Below are 16,879 nucleotides of genomic sequence, written 5' to 3' on the forward strand. Positions count from 1 at the left end.
TACCCAGAGGCCCAAACAGCCCCCCAGCCCAATAAATAGTGACTGTCTATGGCACCTTACAGCAGCCCCTCTGGCATTTGCCTGAACCCACAGATTGCCAGTCTGGGCCTGGGTCCTGGCATTCCCAGTACCCAGAGGCCCAAACAGCCCCCCAGCCCAATAAATAGTGACTGTCTATGGCACCTTACAGCAGCCCCTCTGGCATTTGCCTGAACCCACAGATTGCCAGTCTGGGCCTGGGCCCTGGCATTCCAAGTACCCAGAGGCACAAACAGCCCCCCCCCAGCCCAATAAATAGTGACTGTCTATGGCATCTTACAGCAGCCCCCCTGGCATTTGCCTGAACCCACAGATTGCCAGTCTGGGCCTGGGCCCTGGCATTCCAAGTACCCAGAGGCACAAACAACCCCCCAGCCCAATAAATAGTGACTATGGCACCTTACAGCAGCCCCTCTGGCATTTGCCTGAACCCACAGATTGCCAGTCTGGGCCTGGGTCCTGGCATTCCCAGTACCCAGAGGCCCAAACAGCCCCCCAGCCCAATAAATAGTGACTGTCTATGGCACCTTACAGCAGCCCCTCTGGCATTTGCCTGAACCCACAGATTGCCAGTCTGGGCCTGGGTCCTGGCATTCCCAGTACACAGAGGCCCAAACAGCCCCCCCAGCCCAATAAATAGTGAGTGTCTATGGCATCTTACAGCAGCCCCTCTGGCATTTGCCTGAACCCACAGATTGCCAGTCTGGGCCTGATATGGGGCAGTGCAGGATCTGATAGGCCAGATTTACTAGAAATGCCAGAAAGATGCCACTTGTCCAGTACCAAATCCAAACACATATCGCAATATACAGCTGAGATATTTTGAGCGTATAGAAATAAAGGAAAATAATATACCATTCATCAGTAACAGCACTGATGAAATACTTTACTTTCCCTTTAAAATGTTTGGCGTTAGTAGCTCACAGACGTAAGCAAAAGTATTATTGTCCCCCTGTTAGAATAAAGGGTTGTTAGAATAAAGGGAAAGGCACCTTTGAGCTCATTAACAAAAGTAGTTCCAAGAGCAAAACATTTGCTTGAATTGCAATGTTTATTGGTCCATTTACGTAAATATGTCATTTTTCAGACCATGTTGCAGCCTTGTAATGTGAATGTCTGTGTGTGTTACTCTCAGGCCCCCTTGTGGAAGTGCCATGTAAGTGCACACACTGCCAGTCATACTCCTTGTCACTCATGCTGGGATGTAAAATGGCCTGGTTCTGACTCATGAACCACAGTGTAGCAGAAGTCAGTTGTCCTGCAGGTTGGTTCATCCACTGGCTTTTTTTTGCTAAGCTATTTCAGGAGTCAGAAGTGCAGAAAACATAGATATTTTGGAAAGTTGCTTGGATTTCACGTTTTGGCCATAAAAACCAGTTTTGGTTTAAAGATCCTCTTTAAATAGCAGCAAATCTGACTACAGACTGACCCCTCTGTACTTTCCTGCCTGAGACTGAGGTTTATTTAATATTAATGCAGCATCCACCGATCAGGACTCTGTGTGCTTTATTCTGCCCTACATTCTACCGGGAGACACATATATTTTGCTCTTCTGCATGACTCTGCGGTGGGTTATTTCATTAATAATGTACCATCTTACAATATACACAATGACACACAGGGAGGGCAAGTGTTATAATAAAAACAATAAATAAGTATAAATACACAAGTGCCATGTGGTGTGAGACACAGTAGGAAAGAGGTCCCTGCCCCATAGAGCTTACAGTCTAAGAGAGAGAGACAGACAGACAGACAGGCAGATAGAGGGATAATAGACAGATGATAGATAGATAGATAGATAGATAGATAGATAGATAGATAGATAGAGGATATATAGATAGATAGATAGATAGATAGATAGATAGATAGATAGATAGATAGATGATATATAGATAGATAGATAGATTATAGATAGATAGATAGATAGATAGATTGATAGAGGATATATAGATAGATAGAGGATATATAGATAGATTATAGATAGATGATAGATAGATAGATAGATAGATAGATAGAGGATATATAGATAGATAGATGATAGATAGATAGATGGATAGATAGATATATAGATAGATAGATAGAGGATATATAGATAGATGATAGATAGATGACAGATAGATAGATGGATAGATAGATACATAGATGGATAAATAGATAGATAGATGGATGGATAGATAGATAGAGGATCTATAGATAGATAGATAGATAGATAGATAGATAGATAGATAGATAGATAGATGATAGATAGATGATAGATAGATAGATACAGAGATGATAGATAGATATGATAGATAAGAAATAGACAGACAGGTATATAGAGAGATACTAGATAGACGATATATATATATATATATATATATATAGATGATTGATGAGTGATAGACAGACAGACAGACAGACAGAGAATATAACTGGGAACTAGGGTTGCCTGACGAAAGTCTTAGGTAAGGACTGAAACGTTGGAAATAAATCTCACCGCTTGCATCTGAAAAAGCCTTTATTGTTTTTGTGCTTAGATGATTAAATCCTATGAGTGCCGACACTTTTACTTGGCTGGAGATTTTCTTGCTCTGGCACCGAGGTTTAGTGCCATTATTTGGTGTGCTCCCCACTCTGGACTCTATATATATAGATAGATAGATAGATAGATAGATAGATAGATAGATAGATGATTGATGAGTGACAGACAGACAGACAGACAGACAGACAGAGAATATAACTGGGAATTAGGGTTGCCACTTAGCCCTACAATTCATGCTGGATCTCACTGTCAATAATAGGGAAAAAAGATAAATATATAGAAAGACCTGTATTTTTTCCCACAAAAGGTGTAAACTTTACATGCGACACACACAGGGGAATACCAAGCAGTAGTGAGAAGGTTGAATAAGTTCTAATTAATGTGAAATAAAGTGATAAAGCATAAGCGGGTAGCAGTTTAGGGGTGTTGGGGGGGCAGGGTACTGGGGGGGGCCCGGAGTGTTGGGGGGGCAGGGTACTGGGGGGGCCCGGAGTGTTGGGGGGGCAGGGTACTGGGGGGGGGGGGCCCGGAGTGTTGGGGGGGCAGGGTACTGGGGGGGCCCGGAGTGTTGGGGGGCAGGGTACTGGGGGGGGGGGCCCGGAGTGTTGGGGGGGCAGGGTACTGGGGGGCCTGGAGTGTTGGGGGGGCAGGGTATTGGGGGGCCCCGGGGTATTGGGGGGGCAGGGTACTGGGGGGGGCCCGGAGTGTTGGGGGGGCAGGGTACTGGGGGGCCCCGGGGTATTGGGGGGGCAGGGTACTGGGGGGGCCCGGAGTGTTGGGGGGGCAGGGTACTGGGGGGGGCCCGGAGTGTTGGGGGGGCAGGGTACTGGGGGGGGGGCCCCGGAGTGTTGGGGGGGCAGGGTACTGGGGGGGGGCCCGGAGTGTTGGGGGGGCAGGGTACTGGGGGGGGGGCCCGGAGTGTTGGGGGGGCAGGGTACTGGGTGGGCCCGGAGTGTTGGGGGGGCAGGGTACTGGGGGGGGGGGGGGCCCGGAGTGTTGGGGGGGCAGGGTATTGGGGGGCCCCGGGGTATTGGGGGGGGCAGGGTACTGGGGGGGGCTCGGAGTGTTGGGGGGCAGGGTACTGGGGGGGGCAGGGTACTGGGGGGCCCCGGGGTATTGGGGGGGCAGGATACTGGGGGGGGCGGGGTATTGGGGGGGGAGTCCTGCCCCACGTGGGGTGGAAGTGCCCTGAGTGCACACTGGGCTGAGCCTGTGAGTCCCGGCAGTTCCCACACTGTCCCGGCCTGAGAGACACGAATCCCGGGGCTGGCACAGCTCTCTATCCCTGGCACAGCTGCCCCCCCGCCCAGGGACTGCCTTATAAGCACAGCGGCTCGGATGTGGCGCACAGCCCGGTCTCACGATGCTCAGGTGAGTGCGGAGCCGCTTAGGCCGCAGAAGCCTCGGACTTTCCTGAAACCGGCACCGCGCTCGGCCACTCGCGTTGGAAGTGTTAGTGGGGCAGCGCGTTAGGGGTAGGGGGTTCCCAGTCGGAGGGTGGATACTGGGGGCTTATTGCCCTTTCCTCCTTGTGCTGTTACTGTACAACTTTATTATATACCTGTTTGCCTTATATACATGACTGCCCTGTGTGTGGCCTTACAGTAGAGGCCCCTAGCAGTGTATTGGCCCCCTAGCAGTGTATTGGCCCCTAGCAGCGTATTGGCCCCTAGCAGCGTATTGGCCCCCTAGCAGCGTATTGGCCCCCTAGCAGCGTATTGGCCCCCTAGCAGCGTATTGGCCCCTAGCAGCGTATTGGCCCCCTAGCAGCGTATTGGCCCCCTAGCAGCGTATTGGCCCCCTAGCAGCGTATTGGCCCCCTAGCAGCGTATTGGCCCCTAGCAGCGTATTGGCCCCCTAGCAGCGTATTGGCCCCTAGCAGCGTATTGGCCCCCTAGCAGCGTATTGGCCCCCTAGCAGCGTATTGGCCCCCTAGCAGCGTATTGGCCCCCTAGCAGCGTATTGGCCCCCTAGCAGCGTATTGGCCCCTAGCAGCGTATTGGCCCCCTAGCAGCGTATTGGCCCCCTAGCAGCGTATTGGCCCCTAGCAGCGTATTGGCCCCTAGCAGCGTATTGGCCCCTAGCAGCGTATTGGCCCCTAGCAGTGTATTGGGGGAAGAATTGCTCGTTTAGTGACCTCGCCAGACAAACAAATCTTACTGTGTATGGCCACCTTAAGGGTGAAGACACACAGAGCTACTTAGTAGCAGCTACACGTCACGGCTACTAAACATCAGAAAATCCCCTGCCAATCTCCTGACAATACTGAGAATTGCTTATAGCTTCTGATGAAGTGGCGTTGAGCCATGAAACGCGTTAAGCTGGGGGGGTTTCAGTTTCTCAATATGTTTTTAATGGAAGCAAGAAATAAAGGATAATTTTTTACTGAAAAAGTCGTCCTGGCGTGCTCCATCCAACAATGCTAACTTTTCTGCAGTACTGAGAATTGCCTTTGCTAAGGGCCGTTACAGACGGGGAGATTAGTCGCCCGTGACAAATCTCCCTTGTCGCGGGCGACTAATCTCCCCCAAATGCCATCGCTGGTGGGATGGCATACGCGGCGTGGCGATTTGCCTTGAGAGGAAACTTTGGCACTGTGTATGCTATCCCACCGGCGATTTACATTCTAGCTGGTTGGATGGCATTTCGGGGAGATTAGTCGCCCGCGACAAGGGAGATTTGGTGCGGGCGACTAATCTCCCCGTCTGTCACGGCCCTAAAACACACATAGAGACAATTATCAGTAAATGATCAGCATTGTCTATTTTAGTAGCCGTGACAGGTAGCTGCTACTAGTAGCTCTGTGTGTCTTCACCCTAAGGGCTCTGGCACACAGGGCGATTAGTCGCCGCAACTTTTTGATAATTTGCGGCATCTAATAGGTGAGATGCAGTTGTACTCTATGCGCAGAAAGTCGCAGCAATTAGTCGCCGCGACTGAGTTAATTAAAACTCAGTCGCACCGACTAATCGCCTCGTGTGTCTTTGGCGTAAGTCAGTAAGATCTGGGCACCTTATGGTATCAGTGACGTGCGGACAGGACATATAAACCCAGATATTATGACATAGCCCATTGGGTCCTGGATTTAAGCAAAGCCCTTATAACTATTGGCACTGCTGGCGCTAGTGTTAAGTAGTGTATCTATCTGGCAATGTCTATAAAATGTCCCATCAAATAAAGTGTTTACTTTCCCTACAGCCCAGAGGAACTGCTTGCCGCCAGGAGCCGTGAGAAGAGCATCCCTCAGCGCTCCCATGGGCAAAAGGACTTTCTGCCCGACGGCTCCGAGGCTCAGAACGAGAAGCTGCGGCTGTGCCGCGCCGAGCAATGGGAGCTGCTAAAAGAGGAGCGTGTGGAGCGATTGTGAGTGTTTAGGGGTGCCCTCCATGTGTAGGGAAAAGGGATATTCAGGGTGGATATATATATATATATATATATATAGCAAATTATGTGCACTTCATTTGATAAGGTTACATGCCTAGATGCAGGAGTCTACTGGAAATGATAGAACAATGTGTAACACTGCACTCACGGGTCTTTAGTGAAAAGCAAAAAATCTATTTATTAAATCAATTAATTTCTTTTTTGCTTTTCACTAAATACCTGTGAGTGCGGTGTTACATGTTGGCCTATATACATATATTTATTTATATATATATTGTTGCTATCTGGTAGTGATTAAACTCCGTATTGTTTGCTTGCACTAGTATTGTCTGTGCCTGGTTTATAAATACCTCATTAGTAACAGGAATTACCTCTCTTCCCCATGTTTTGTCTGGCTGCCTTAGAACAACAGCTGATCTACTCTCCCTAGCATTTCGGGTAGCTTTTAGAACTGGATCATTTTACTCACATAACCCATCAGGATGTATTCTTTCACCATTTTGACCTTGGTAAAAATTGCTGCCTCTGTGGTTACTGACTCGCTCGCTCTTCCTGCCAGCCAGGCCTGGACTTGGACCCCACTGTGGGGGTCTCTGGGGTGGCAGCCCCGGTGGGCTCTGCTCCCCCCAGTCCGACCCTGGATGCCAGCTTTAAAATAGGGAGCAATAGACCCAAAGTTTATACAACGAGGACTAGGTACCCCTGGAGGTGGGTTGGGATTTCACTTTTGGTGTCATTATCATTGTTATCTTATTGGGCATTGCATATTAAATCATTGGAAAGGCTTAAGGTACCCATACACTGGCAGATTGTAGCTGCCAATATTGGTCCCTTAGACAGATTCGGCAGCTTATCGGCCCGTGTATTGGCACTACCAATGGGCCTGCCCGACCGATATCTGGCCTGAAATTGGCCAGATCTCGATCGGGCAGGTTAGAAAATCTAGTGGTATCTTGGACCGACTTTTGCTATACCCCCAGGGCCAAACGATCGAATTATCGTGGATTCTCCCGATATCGCCCACCCGTAGGTGGGGATATCTGAAGAAGATCTGCTCGCTTGGTGACATTGCCAAGTGAGCGGATTTGCCCGTATATGGGGACCTTTAGAAGCAGGCTTGTACCTCACTGCTGCTTTTTTTGTTTTCTAGGGGCAGTCTGGTGAAAGGCATATGGAGACCAAAGGAAGATTTGGTGGAACTGACATCCCCTGCGGTACGTTCTGGCCCAGTGTAGCTTTAAAGGGACATTATATACTAAACATTTATGGACTTAGAAAATGCAAGATGGGTCTTTTTTTAATAGTAAAATCCCACAGATCTCTTCCCATTCACATGAATAGAAACACCATGGAACTCCCTGCGCAGGTAATCATCACCCCACGTATTGTATGCAGGGCCACCTATGGTGGAACCAGTCATGTGAATGGGAAAACAATCCCTGGCAGGTAACGGCAATAAAACATAGTGCTAGACCCTTTTAGTGGTTTGATCACCTGGTCACCGGGTTATTGTTTGTCCTTCAGTGAATGTTTAATGATCTCTTGTGTGTACAGGGCAAGTTCTGGCAGACAATGGGTTTTACACACCAGGGGAAGCAATGCCTTTTGCCGGAAGAAGCAGTGTACCTGTTGGAATGTGTAAGTAGCGTCTAGAATTTCCAATAATATATCGCCCTTGTAATATTTCACATACACTTTCAAATACATTTGATTGGGTCACTGAACATGAAACAACTTTTAGTTAATTTTTGTATAACTGACTTGATGTGATTAAAATAGCCTTTCCCAGATATACATCTCTCTGATAGATGTCCCGTATATGTGTTGATGTGTCATTTTCCATCATTTTTTGATGACTATCTTGTTTTTTAGGGTGCTGTCCAGCTATTTTACCACGATTCACTATTATCTGTCCAGGAGGCTTACGAGAGATTGCTTGGCGACCAAAGATTCCCAGTCTTGCACTATCAGGTTTGTGCAATAACATTTTCTTCTATAACCAGTAATAACTTGTTAGAATTTCTGTTTAATTTGCGAGAATACCTGTATCTGTTATAGAGTCTAGTGTGCTGCTAAGTTGGCTACACATTACCCTGCTTATACCTTTCTAGCTGCAGTTGATTCTTATGTCCAACAGAGGGCGATCCATTACAGGGGTTTCACATACACAGGACACAGGGACCATTGGTTTTTTGATGCTCTTTGCTTATGATCTTTTCCTGAGCAACCAATGTAATTGTATAATTGGCTTGGGAAGGGGGGCTAAAGATTGGATTGTCCCCACATGCTCCAACTCTGATGGACAAATCAGTCAAACAATCACGGTGTATCCTTTCTTAATACCATACAGAATGAGACCCTAAAAGTACTATTTAACCCCTGTCTTTTTACCTGACCAGGACTCTGGAATCAGCCCACAAGTAGAGAATGAGTAATGTCAGCATACTAGATAACAGTGCTGCAGTTGTTTTTATTTACATTGAATGATAGAATTGTTTGCGGGGTTAATGAAAATATTCAGGATTTACAGTGTTACACTTATTCTCACATCTTTTCAGGTTTATAGTCATTTAAAGAGGTTGGGGTACATCGTGACCCGGTTTGACCCCAGGTGAGACTACCACTTCTGTTCTTCTAGCTCTGTCATCTCCCTGTAATGTTATATCCTCCTCCCTCTCTCAGACTACAGTGGCTTGCAAAAGTATTCGGCCCCCTTGAACTTTTCCACATTTTGTCACATTACAGCCACAAACATGAATCAATTTTATTGGAATTCCACGTGAAAGACCAATACAAAGCGTGTACACGTGAGAAGTGGAACGAAAATCATACATGATTCCAAACATTTTTTACAAATAAATAACTGCAAAGTGGGGTGTGCGTAATTATTCAGCCCCCTTTGGTCCGAGTGCAGTCAGTTGCCCATAGACATTGCCTGATGAGTGCTAATGACTAAATAGTCAATACTTTGTAGAACCCCCTTTTGCTGCAATTCCAGCTGCCAGGCTTTTAGGGTATGTCTCTACCAGCTTTGCACATCTACAGACTGAAATCCTTGCCCATTCTTCTTTGCAAAACAGCTCCAGCTCAGCCAGATTAGATGGACAGCGTTTGGGAACAGCAGTTTTCAGATCTTGCCACAGATTCTCCATTGGATTTAGATCTGGACTGTGACTGGGCCATTCTAACACATGGATATGTTTGGGTTTAACCCATTCCATTGTTGCCCTGGCTTTAGGTTTAGGGTCGTTGTCCTGCTGGAAGGTGAACCTCCGCCCCAGTCTCAAGTCTTTTGCAGACTCCAAGAGGTTTTCTTCCAAGATTGCCCTGTATTTGGCTCCATCCATCTTCCCATCAACTCTGAGCAGCTTCCCTGTCCCTGCTGAAGAGAAGCACCCCCAGAGCATGAAGCTGCCCCCCCATATGTGACAGTGGGGATGGTGTATTCAGAGGGATGTGCAGTGTTAGTTTTCCGCCACACATAGCGTTTTGCATTTTGGCCAAAAAGTTCCATTTTGGTCTCATCTGACCAGAGCCCCTTCTTCCACATGTTTGCTGTGTCCCCCACATGGCTTGTGGCAAACTGCAAACGGGACTTCTTATGGTTTTCTGTTAACAATGGCTTTCTTCTTGCCACTCTTCCATAAAGGCCAACTTTGTGCAGTGCACGACTAATAGTTGTCGGACAGATTCCCCCACCTGAGCTGTAGATCTCTGCAGCTCCCCCAGAGTCACCATGGGCCTCTTGGCTGCATTTCTGATCAGCGCTCTCCTTGTTCGGCCTGTGAGTTTAGGGGGACGGCCGTGTCTTGGTAGGTTTACAGTTGTGCCATACTCCTTCCATTTCTGAATGATCGGTGGAACAGTGCTCCGTGGGATGTTCAAGGCTTTGGGAATCTTTTTGTAGCCTAAGCCTGCTTTAAATTTCTCAATAACTTTATCCCTGACCTGTCTGGTGTGTTCTTTGGACTTCATGGTGTTGTTGCTCCCAATATTCTCTTAGACACCCTCTGAGGCCGTCACAGAGCAGCTGTATTTGTACTGACATTAGATTACACACAGTTGCACTCTATTTAGTCATTAGCACTCATCAGGCAATGTCTATGGGCAACTGACTGCACTCGGACCAAAGGGGGCTGAATAATTACGCACACCCCACTTTGCAGTTATTTATTTGTAAAAAATGTTTGGAATCATGTATGATTTTCGTTCCACTTCTCACGTGTACACCACTTTGTATTGGTCTTTCACGTGGAATTCCAATAAAATTGATTCATGTTTGTGGCTGTAATGTGACAAAATGTGGAAAAGTTCAAGGGGGCCGAATACTTTTGCAAGCCACTGTATGTATATATATATATATATATATATATATATATATATGTTACTTTTTTGTAACATAGACCCCCCCACGGTCACAGGGTCTGCTTTACACCTGCCCTTGTCCTGCACTCTCTCCTACTCATCCTCTCTGATCTGTTCCTACAGTTCTGTTCAGTCTCCCTATCAGAGGCAGCTAAATTTGGAGAACTCTATTAGACCTCATCGGAAGCGCAAGAGGAGCACCAGCCCAGGGTGAGTGTGTAAATGTTGTTCATTTATGTCCCATTGAAAACAAACACATGGGTTCTCCTTAGGCTGATTAAGCAGCTGGGCCTTTGGCAGGTACCTGTATAGCTGGGATGCCGATGGGATTTACATGGCCCAGTAGTGGATTAAGAACAAAAGACTTAAGGTGGCCATACACGTGAAGATCCGCTCGCTTAGCGACCCGATATCCCCACCTGTGGGTGGGCGATATTGGGGAAAATGTAGGCTAATTCGATCGTTTGGCCCCAGGCAATGGGGCAGTCTGTTCGGGGACTGCATCCACGAGCCGATGTGGTCACCGATCTGACTGAATCTTTTAACCTGCCCAATCGATATTTGGCCAATTTCAGGACAGATGTCGGTCGGGCATGCCCCTCGTTCCTGCCCCTACACTTAAACACTCCTTGTATTGCCGGGGCTGGAATTTAACTCAGGACCCAAGCACTGCAAGGCAGCAGTGCTAACCATTGCACCACCATGCTTATAAAAGATGTGTGATAAATATGCTTTAATAGAGAATATAATTTACTTAAGTGTTTTTGGCCTTTAGATTGGAAAACAAAATGAAGCCAGACACGGCCAGAGGGACGGAGGAAGAGGAAACCCAGGTTACTGCAGTTCCAAGTGATCATTCATCCGCAGATAAGTCAGTTGTGTGCTCTTCAGCACTTGCTGCAAGTGAGCAGGATACGAGTGGACTAACCAGTAGCCAGTTACCAAGTGGAGCCCACCATGACAAGCCAGAGACCCAACAGGTACTTGTCCTGTCCCCACCTCAGGATTCCCAAGCCAACGGCGCTTGTTCCGACAGTAGGAATTCCAAAGCTTCCGAGGCGTCGCCAAGCTCGGCAAAGCCGGAACCCAGGACCTTCCGCTGGGATTTTTCTAAAATCTGTCTTCCCAACTGTGGCTCTGACCGCCCCTGTGTGCATTTACCTGCCCCAGAACCCTCGCTGCTTCCTGGGAATGTAGCCGGCAGAGAGGCGGACATATCAGGGTGGATGCACAAGCTGAATATGCGGCCGGAAAGGCTATCCAGGAGGGAGCGGGAGCAGCTGGAGTGGGAGCGCAAGTACAAGAGCAGCATCAATTCCGACCCCAAGGTGCAAAAATGTTCCAACTGGAAGGAGTACAAGGAGCTCCAGCTGGAAAGGGGCCGTTCCCACAAACACAGGAGGCCTGCCCATCTCTGGGCGAGTACAGTCACTCCTCTGCTAAAGCCAGGGCCCAGCCACACTACAGGTGAATCTTTAGCCTCCATCGTGTGTGATAATAGTATCTTCTCAACTGACTATTGCCCCCTTTTAACATTATTTACAGAAACTCATTGATCCTGAGTCTGTCTATACATCCATCGGGCACCTATGTTTTCCATCAACTCTGACCCAAACTCATTCTGCTGTCCAATTGATAGACCAGTGTTGAGTTTAATGCTGCGCAATAAAATATTCTAATTGTGCTTAATGACCTGCTAGCCCTGCTGCCTGAATAATCCAGGTGGCGGGTTTCAGCCCACAAGCAGAAAATGGAAAAGATGAGAATGCTGAATAACTGTGGAATTGATACAGCAGCTTACTATCAATACAGGGTTGGTTCTTAGCATTAAGTTTGCCCAGGAGCAGTAACTCATAGCAACCAATAAGATGTATGCTTTTAAACAGGTGACCAGTAAATTCTACCTGCTGATTGGTTGCTATAGGTTACTGCTCCTGGACAAACGTAGTGACTTTTATTGTATAACCTGCACAGTGTCATACAGACTTTTGGCTGGGATCTTCCTTTACATTAAAATGTATATTTTTCATTCTGCAGCCTCTGTCCTGGACCAGATCAGTGTGATGGAACGGTCATTCCTATTGGATGATTATGAGAGGTGAGTATAGGGGGACATTTATCATAATGTTGATCAGTTTGCCACAAGCCAATCATATAAATTATCCCTGAGGAACCTCGTCTCTCACTAAGGAGTGTATTATATAGGGGTGTGTATGTTCACTCTTATTTTTTATTGTGTTTTTAAATTATTTAGCTTGTTGTCCAACTCTCCAGTTTGGAATTTCAGCACCTATTTGGTTGCTAGTTTCTAAATTGCCCTAGCAACCAGGCAATGGTTTGAATGAGAGTCTGGTATATGAATAGGAGAGGGACTGAATAGAAAGATAAGGAATAAAAAGTAACAATAACAATAGTTGTTTCACTGCCGGGGTCAGTGACCCCCATTTGAATCCTGGAAATAGAAGAAGGCAAATCATTCAAAACTATACAAATCAAAAAATATAAAGACCAATTGAAAAGTTGCTAAGAATTGGCCATTCAGTAACATACTTAAAGGTGAACTACCCCTTTACCTGCCAGCAATGTGAAATGTAAGGCAAATGTACTGTTCTCTACATGTAGCATAGGTTTCCCTGCCAGAGTTTCCATAGTTCAACCCTAAATAGATGAATAAACCCTTCTCTCTCTCTCTCTCTCTCATATCTATCTCTCTCTCTCTCTCTCATATCTATCTCTCTCTCTCTCATATCTATCTCTCTCTCTCATATCTATCTCTCTCTATCTCCAGCTGGGCACAGAGCTATAGGAAAGCCGAGTCGCAGATTAGCTTTAATGTGTATCAGGCCGACGGAGCCTCCGAGTTCAAGAAATCCAGACCAGGGAAGCCATATACACGGATGTGTGTGCGCAGGTAAGGGGAAAGGGGCGCAGTGAGGTACTTACCTTCCTACTCACCCCGCTGGGTATCTCTGGGACAGCTCCAAAGCTTCCATATTGGTTCCTCCTTTGTAATGACCGGTAGAATGGTCATAGTGCTCTCCTTTATTAGAGAGGGGCACATGTTGGGGGGCCACCTTTGCAACCAGGTGGGGGGTAGGTTGTGGGGATGAATGCTCACTTGCCTTCAGTGTTATGGCAGGCAGGCCAGGCCAGTGGCCAGTTAGAATTAGAATATGCTGAGCTCGAGCTCCCACGTATTATAATGCTTGAAACAAGGACCAGCAGTGCATAAAATAGAGAGTAATTCAGGTACAGTGGTGAGTCTATAATAAATGTATTACCTTTCATTATACATTATATACAGCGGTGTAACTACTCTGCGCTGGGCCCCCCTGCAAAAAAATCTCAAAGTAGACTCACTCGCCCCCCCCATGCTGACTTGCTCCCTACTCACCCGCAGATAAATCCCGCACCCCGCTCACTCTCCCACCTGAGAGCCGGCATGGAGTGGAGATTTATTAGGCTGATGGCAGATGAGGTGTAGGGCGGATATTTTCGGCAAGAGGAAAAGCGCTTGCTGAAAATACCGTCCTACGCCTCCTACATGTGCCTGCACCGGAATGAATGGGATACGCTCGGGTGCAGGCACGTGTAGCCGATATACGCATAAAAACGTGAGAGAATTGCTGAAAATATCTGCCCTACCCTTGTCTGCCATCAGCCTAAGCAGCAGACCCTGCGATCCAGGCCTTTCTGTCCCCTGGGTCCCCCCGCTGCCATGGGGTCTGCTTCTTTGATTGTTACACCTCTGATTACATATTAGTGGCAGCCAGGGTTTCCGCCTTTTTAAAAGTATATTATAAGTTTTAAAACTAAACCGGCCAGCAATGGGGATGGTGACAAAAGGGGTGGTCCCAGTGTCAAAGGAGCAGAGTGATGGCAAAAGGGGCGGGGCCCATGGAGGATCGGGAGAAGAAAAAAGTGGCAGCCCTACTGTGTTATACCGGCCAGGTGGCAACCTTAGTGGCAGCCCTACTGTGTTATACCAGCCAGGTGGCAACCTTAGTGGCAGCCCTACTGTGTTATACCAGCCAGGTGGCAACCTTAGTGGCAGCCCTACTGTGTTATACCAGCCAGGTGGCAACCTTAGTGGCAGCCCTACTGTGTTATACCAGCCAGGTGGCAACCTTAGTGGCAGCCCTACTGTGTTATACCAGCCAGGTGGCAACCTTAATGGCAGCCCTACTGTGTTATACCAGCCAGGTGGCAACCTTAGTGGCAGCCCTACTGTGTTATACCAGCCAGGTGGCAACCTTGTGGCAGCCCTACTGTGTTATACCAGCCAGGTGGCAACCTTGTGGCAGCCCTACTGTGTTATACCAGCCAGGTGGCAACCTTAATGGCAGCCCTACTGTGTTATACCAGCCAGGTGGCAACCTTAATGGCAGCCCTACTGTGTTATACCAGCCAGGTGGCAACCTTAATGGCAGCCCTACTGTGTTATACCAGCCAGGTGGCAACCTTAATGGCAGCCCTACTGTGTTATACCAGCCAGGTGGCAACCATGGTGGCAGCCCTACTGTGTTATACCAGCCAGGTGGCAACCTTAATGGCAGCCCTACTGTGTTATACCAGCCAGGTGGCAACCTTAATGGCAGCCCTACTGTGTTATACCAGCCAGGTGGCAACCTTAATGGCAGCCCTACTGTGTTATACCAGCCAGGTGGCAACCTTAATGGCAGCCCTACTGTGTTATACCAGCCAGGTGGCAACCTTAGTGGCAGCCCTACTGTGTTATACCAGCCAGGTGGCAACCTTAGTGGCAGCCCTACTGTGTTATACCAGCCAGGTGGCAACCTTAATGGCAGCCCTACTGTGTTATACCAGCCAGGTGGCAACCTTAATGGCAGCCCTACTGTATTATACTGGCCAGGTGGCAACCTTAATGGCAGCCCTACTGTATTATACTCTCTCTCTCTAGTTTTTCTGATCAGGTGCCCTCCCTTGGGACGGTGAAGTCGCTGGGCTACCAGAGCAAGGACGTCCCGCTCATATTTGCCCTCGTAGACAATGGAGAAGTTGCCTTTTACTCTTTCAAGGACTTTGAGCTCCCGGTGGACGTGTACCCCTGAGGGTGGCGTCGGGGTGGGGGGGAACGTCTGTATATAAAGCTGCTCCCTGAAGTCTCTGGGGCGATGCCTTGTACAAGATGTGCTGCACAGTCCGACTGCTCAAGCAATAACAATAATAACGGGACAATTTTGGTTTTGAAGAGAATGTAAATGCATTTATTTTATGAAATACTGGGAGAAAGGAAGCAAATGTGTCTTATAAATAAAATAGGGCTAAAGTGTCCTACAATTCCCTACAGCTCCCAGTTAATTGTTTATTATCACTTGGGCACTGCAGTCCCATCATCCAGGTGCTGTTGGACTTCAGATCCCAAACCAGTGTCGGCCTGGGGTGTGCGGGGGGCACCGGGGCTTTCACCTCAGGCGCCCCCACCCCAGTAATAAGCTTCCCCACAGGTATCGGCTCTAATGGCCAGCCTGCTGCCTCTATGGAGGTGATCAGAGATGGAGGGGGGAGCACCCACAGACAGTTCCTGGGCGGGAGGGGAGCGGGACTGGGTCAGTGGGGCCCCCCAGGTTTTTCCTGCCAGCCCAGTCCAACCCTGTCTCAAACACATCTTGCAGCTTCCTACCAACTACCAAAGGCTATCGTGGAACAGCTGGGATTCTGTAAGGTGTAGTTCAACGGTATATGGAGGGGGACAGGAGGTCTTTGACCTCAAAACCATGCAAAATCACATGGGTTCCCCTAGGTGGATGACAATGGAATGCTGTCATTTAAAGGTCCCCATACACGGGTCGATAGTAGCTGCCAATATGGGTCCCTTAGACAGATTCTGCAGCTAATGGACTGCCGACGGGCCTGCCCGACCGATATCTGGCCTAAATTGGCTTGATATTGATCGGGCAGGTTAGAAAATCTAGTCGGATCGGGGACCATATCGGCTCGTTGATGCCGTCCCCGAACTGACTTTGCCTATACCCGTCGTTATAATTCGATCGTTTGACCCCAGCGAATTAGCTTAGATTCTCCCGTTATCGCCCACCCGTAGGTGGGGATATCGGGAGAAGATCCGCTCGCTTGGCATTGTCGCTGTCAGTGTATGGGGACCTTAAAGCTAAGTGGCCAGTTACTGTAGGATTTAGCCACAGAGGGGTTTCGGCATAATTATACCCCCCTGCACAAAGCCAGGTCCCTACAGAATGGGTTTGCGGCAATGGGAGTTGACTGAACCCCTGTGGGATGAACTGGAACCCCAACTATGAGCCATGCCTGATCCCCAACATCACTAATGCTGTCATGGCTGCATGGAAGCAACTCCCAGCAACCCTCCAAGAATTTCCTTCATTTCAAAGATGAATGTGTTTGCCTTTTGATCAATCCCTGCTGAGTGCTTCTCCAATACTACAGAACTGCACAAACTCCTTTATTGCGGTTAATAAATGGCAGCCGTGATTTTGGGGTAAATAACTGGCTGAAGATCAGCACCTCCACAAATAGGAGTTAGAAGGGCATCTACATTTCTTTATAATGAATAGAATGCTAGAATCTGATTGG

General features: G+C 48.0%; 1 protein-coding gene across 2 annotated transcripts; it reads left to right on the plus strand.

The window, feature by feature from the left end:
- Positions 1–3,726: 3,726 nt before the first annotated feature.
- On the plus strand, positions 3,727–15,619 carry tsen54 (tRNA splicing endonuclease subunit 54). 2 transcript variants are annotated; one of them, XM_031893953.1, is made up of 11 exons: positions 3,727–3,931; positions 5,759–5,923; positions 7,095–7,158; positions 7,499–7,582; positions 7,817–7,915; positions 8,503–8,555; positions 10,433–10,519; positions 11,085–11,776; positions 12,347–12,407; positions 13,098–13,220; positions 15,231–15,619. In XM_031893953.1, exons 1-11 carry the CDS (start codon positions 3,924–3,926, stop codon positions 15,379–15,381), a joined length of 1,587 nt encoding a protein of 528 aa, XP_031749813.1. In that variant the 5' UTR covers positions 3,727–3,923; the 3' UTR covers positions 15,382–15,619.
- Positions 15,620–16,879: the final 1,260 nt, after the last annotated feature.

This window comes from Xenopus tropicalis, chromosome 10 (genome assembly GCF_000004195.4).
Source record: "Xenopus tropicalis strain Nigerian chromosome 10, UCB_Xtro_10.0, whole genome shotgun sequence".
Lineage (NCBI taxonomy): Eukaryota > Metazoa > Chordata > Amphibia > Anura > Pipidae > Xenopus > Xenopus tropicalis.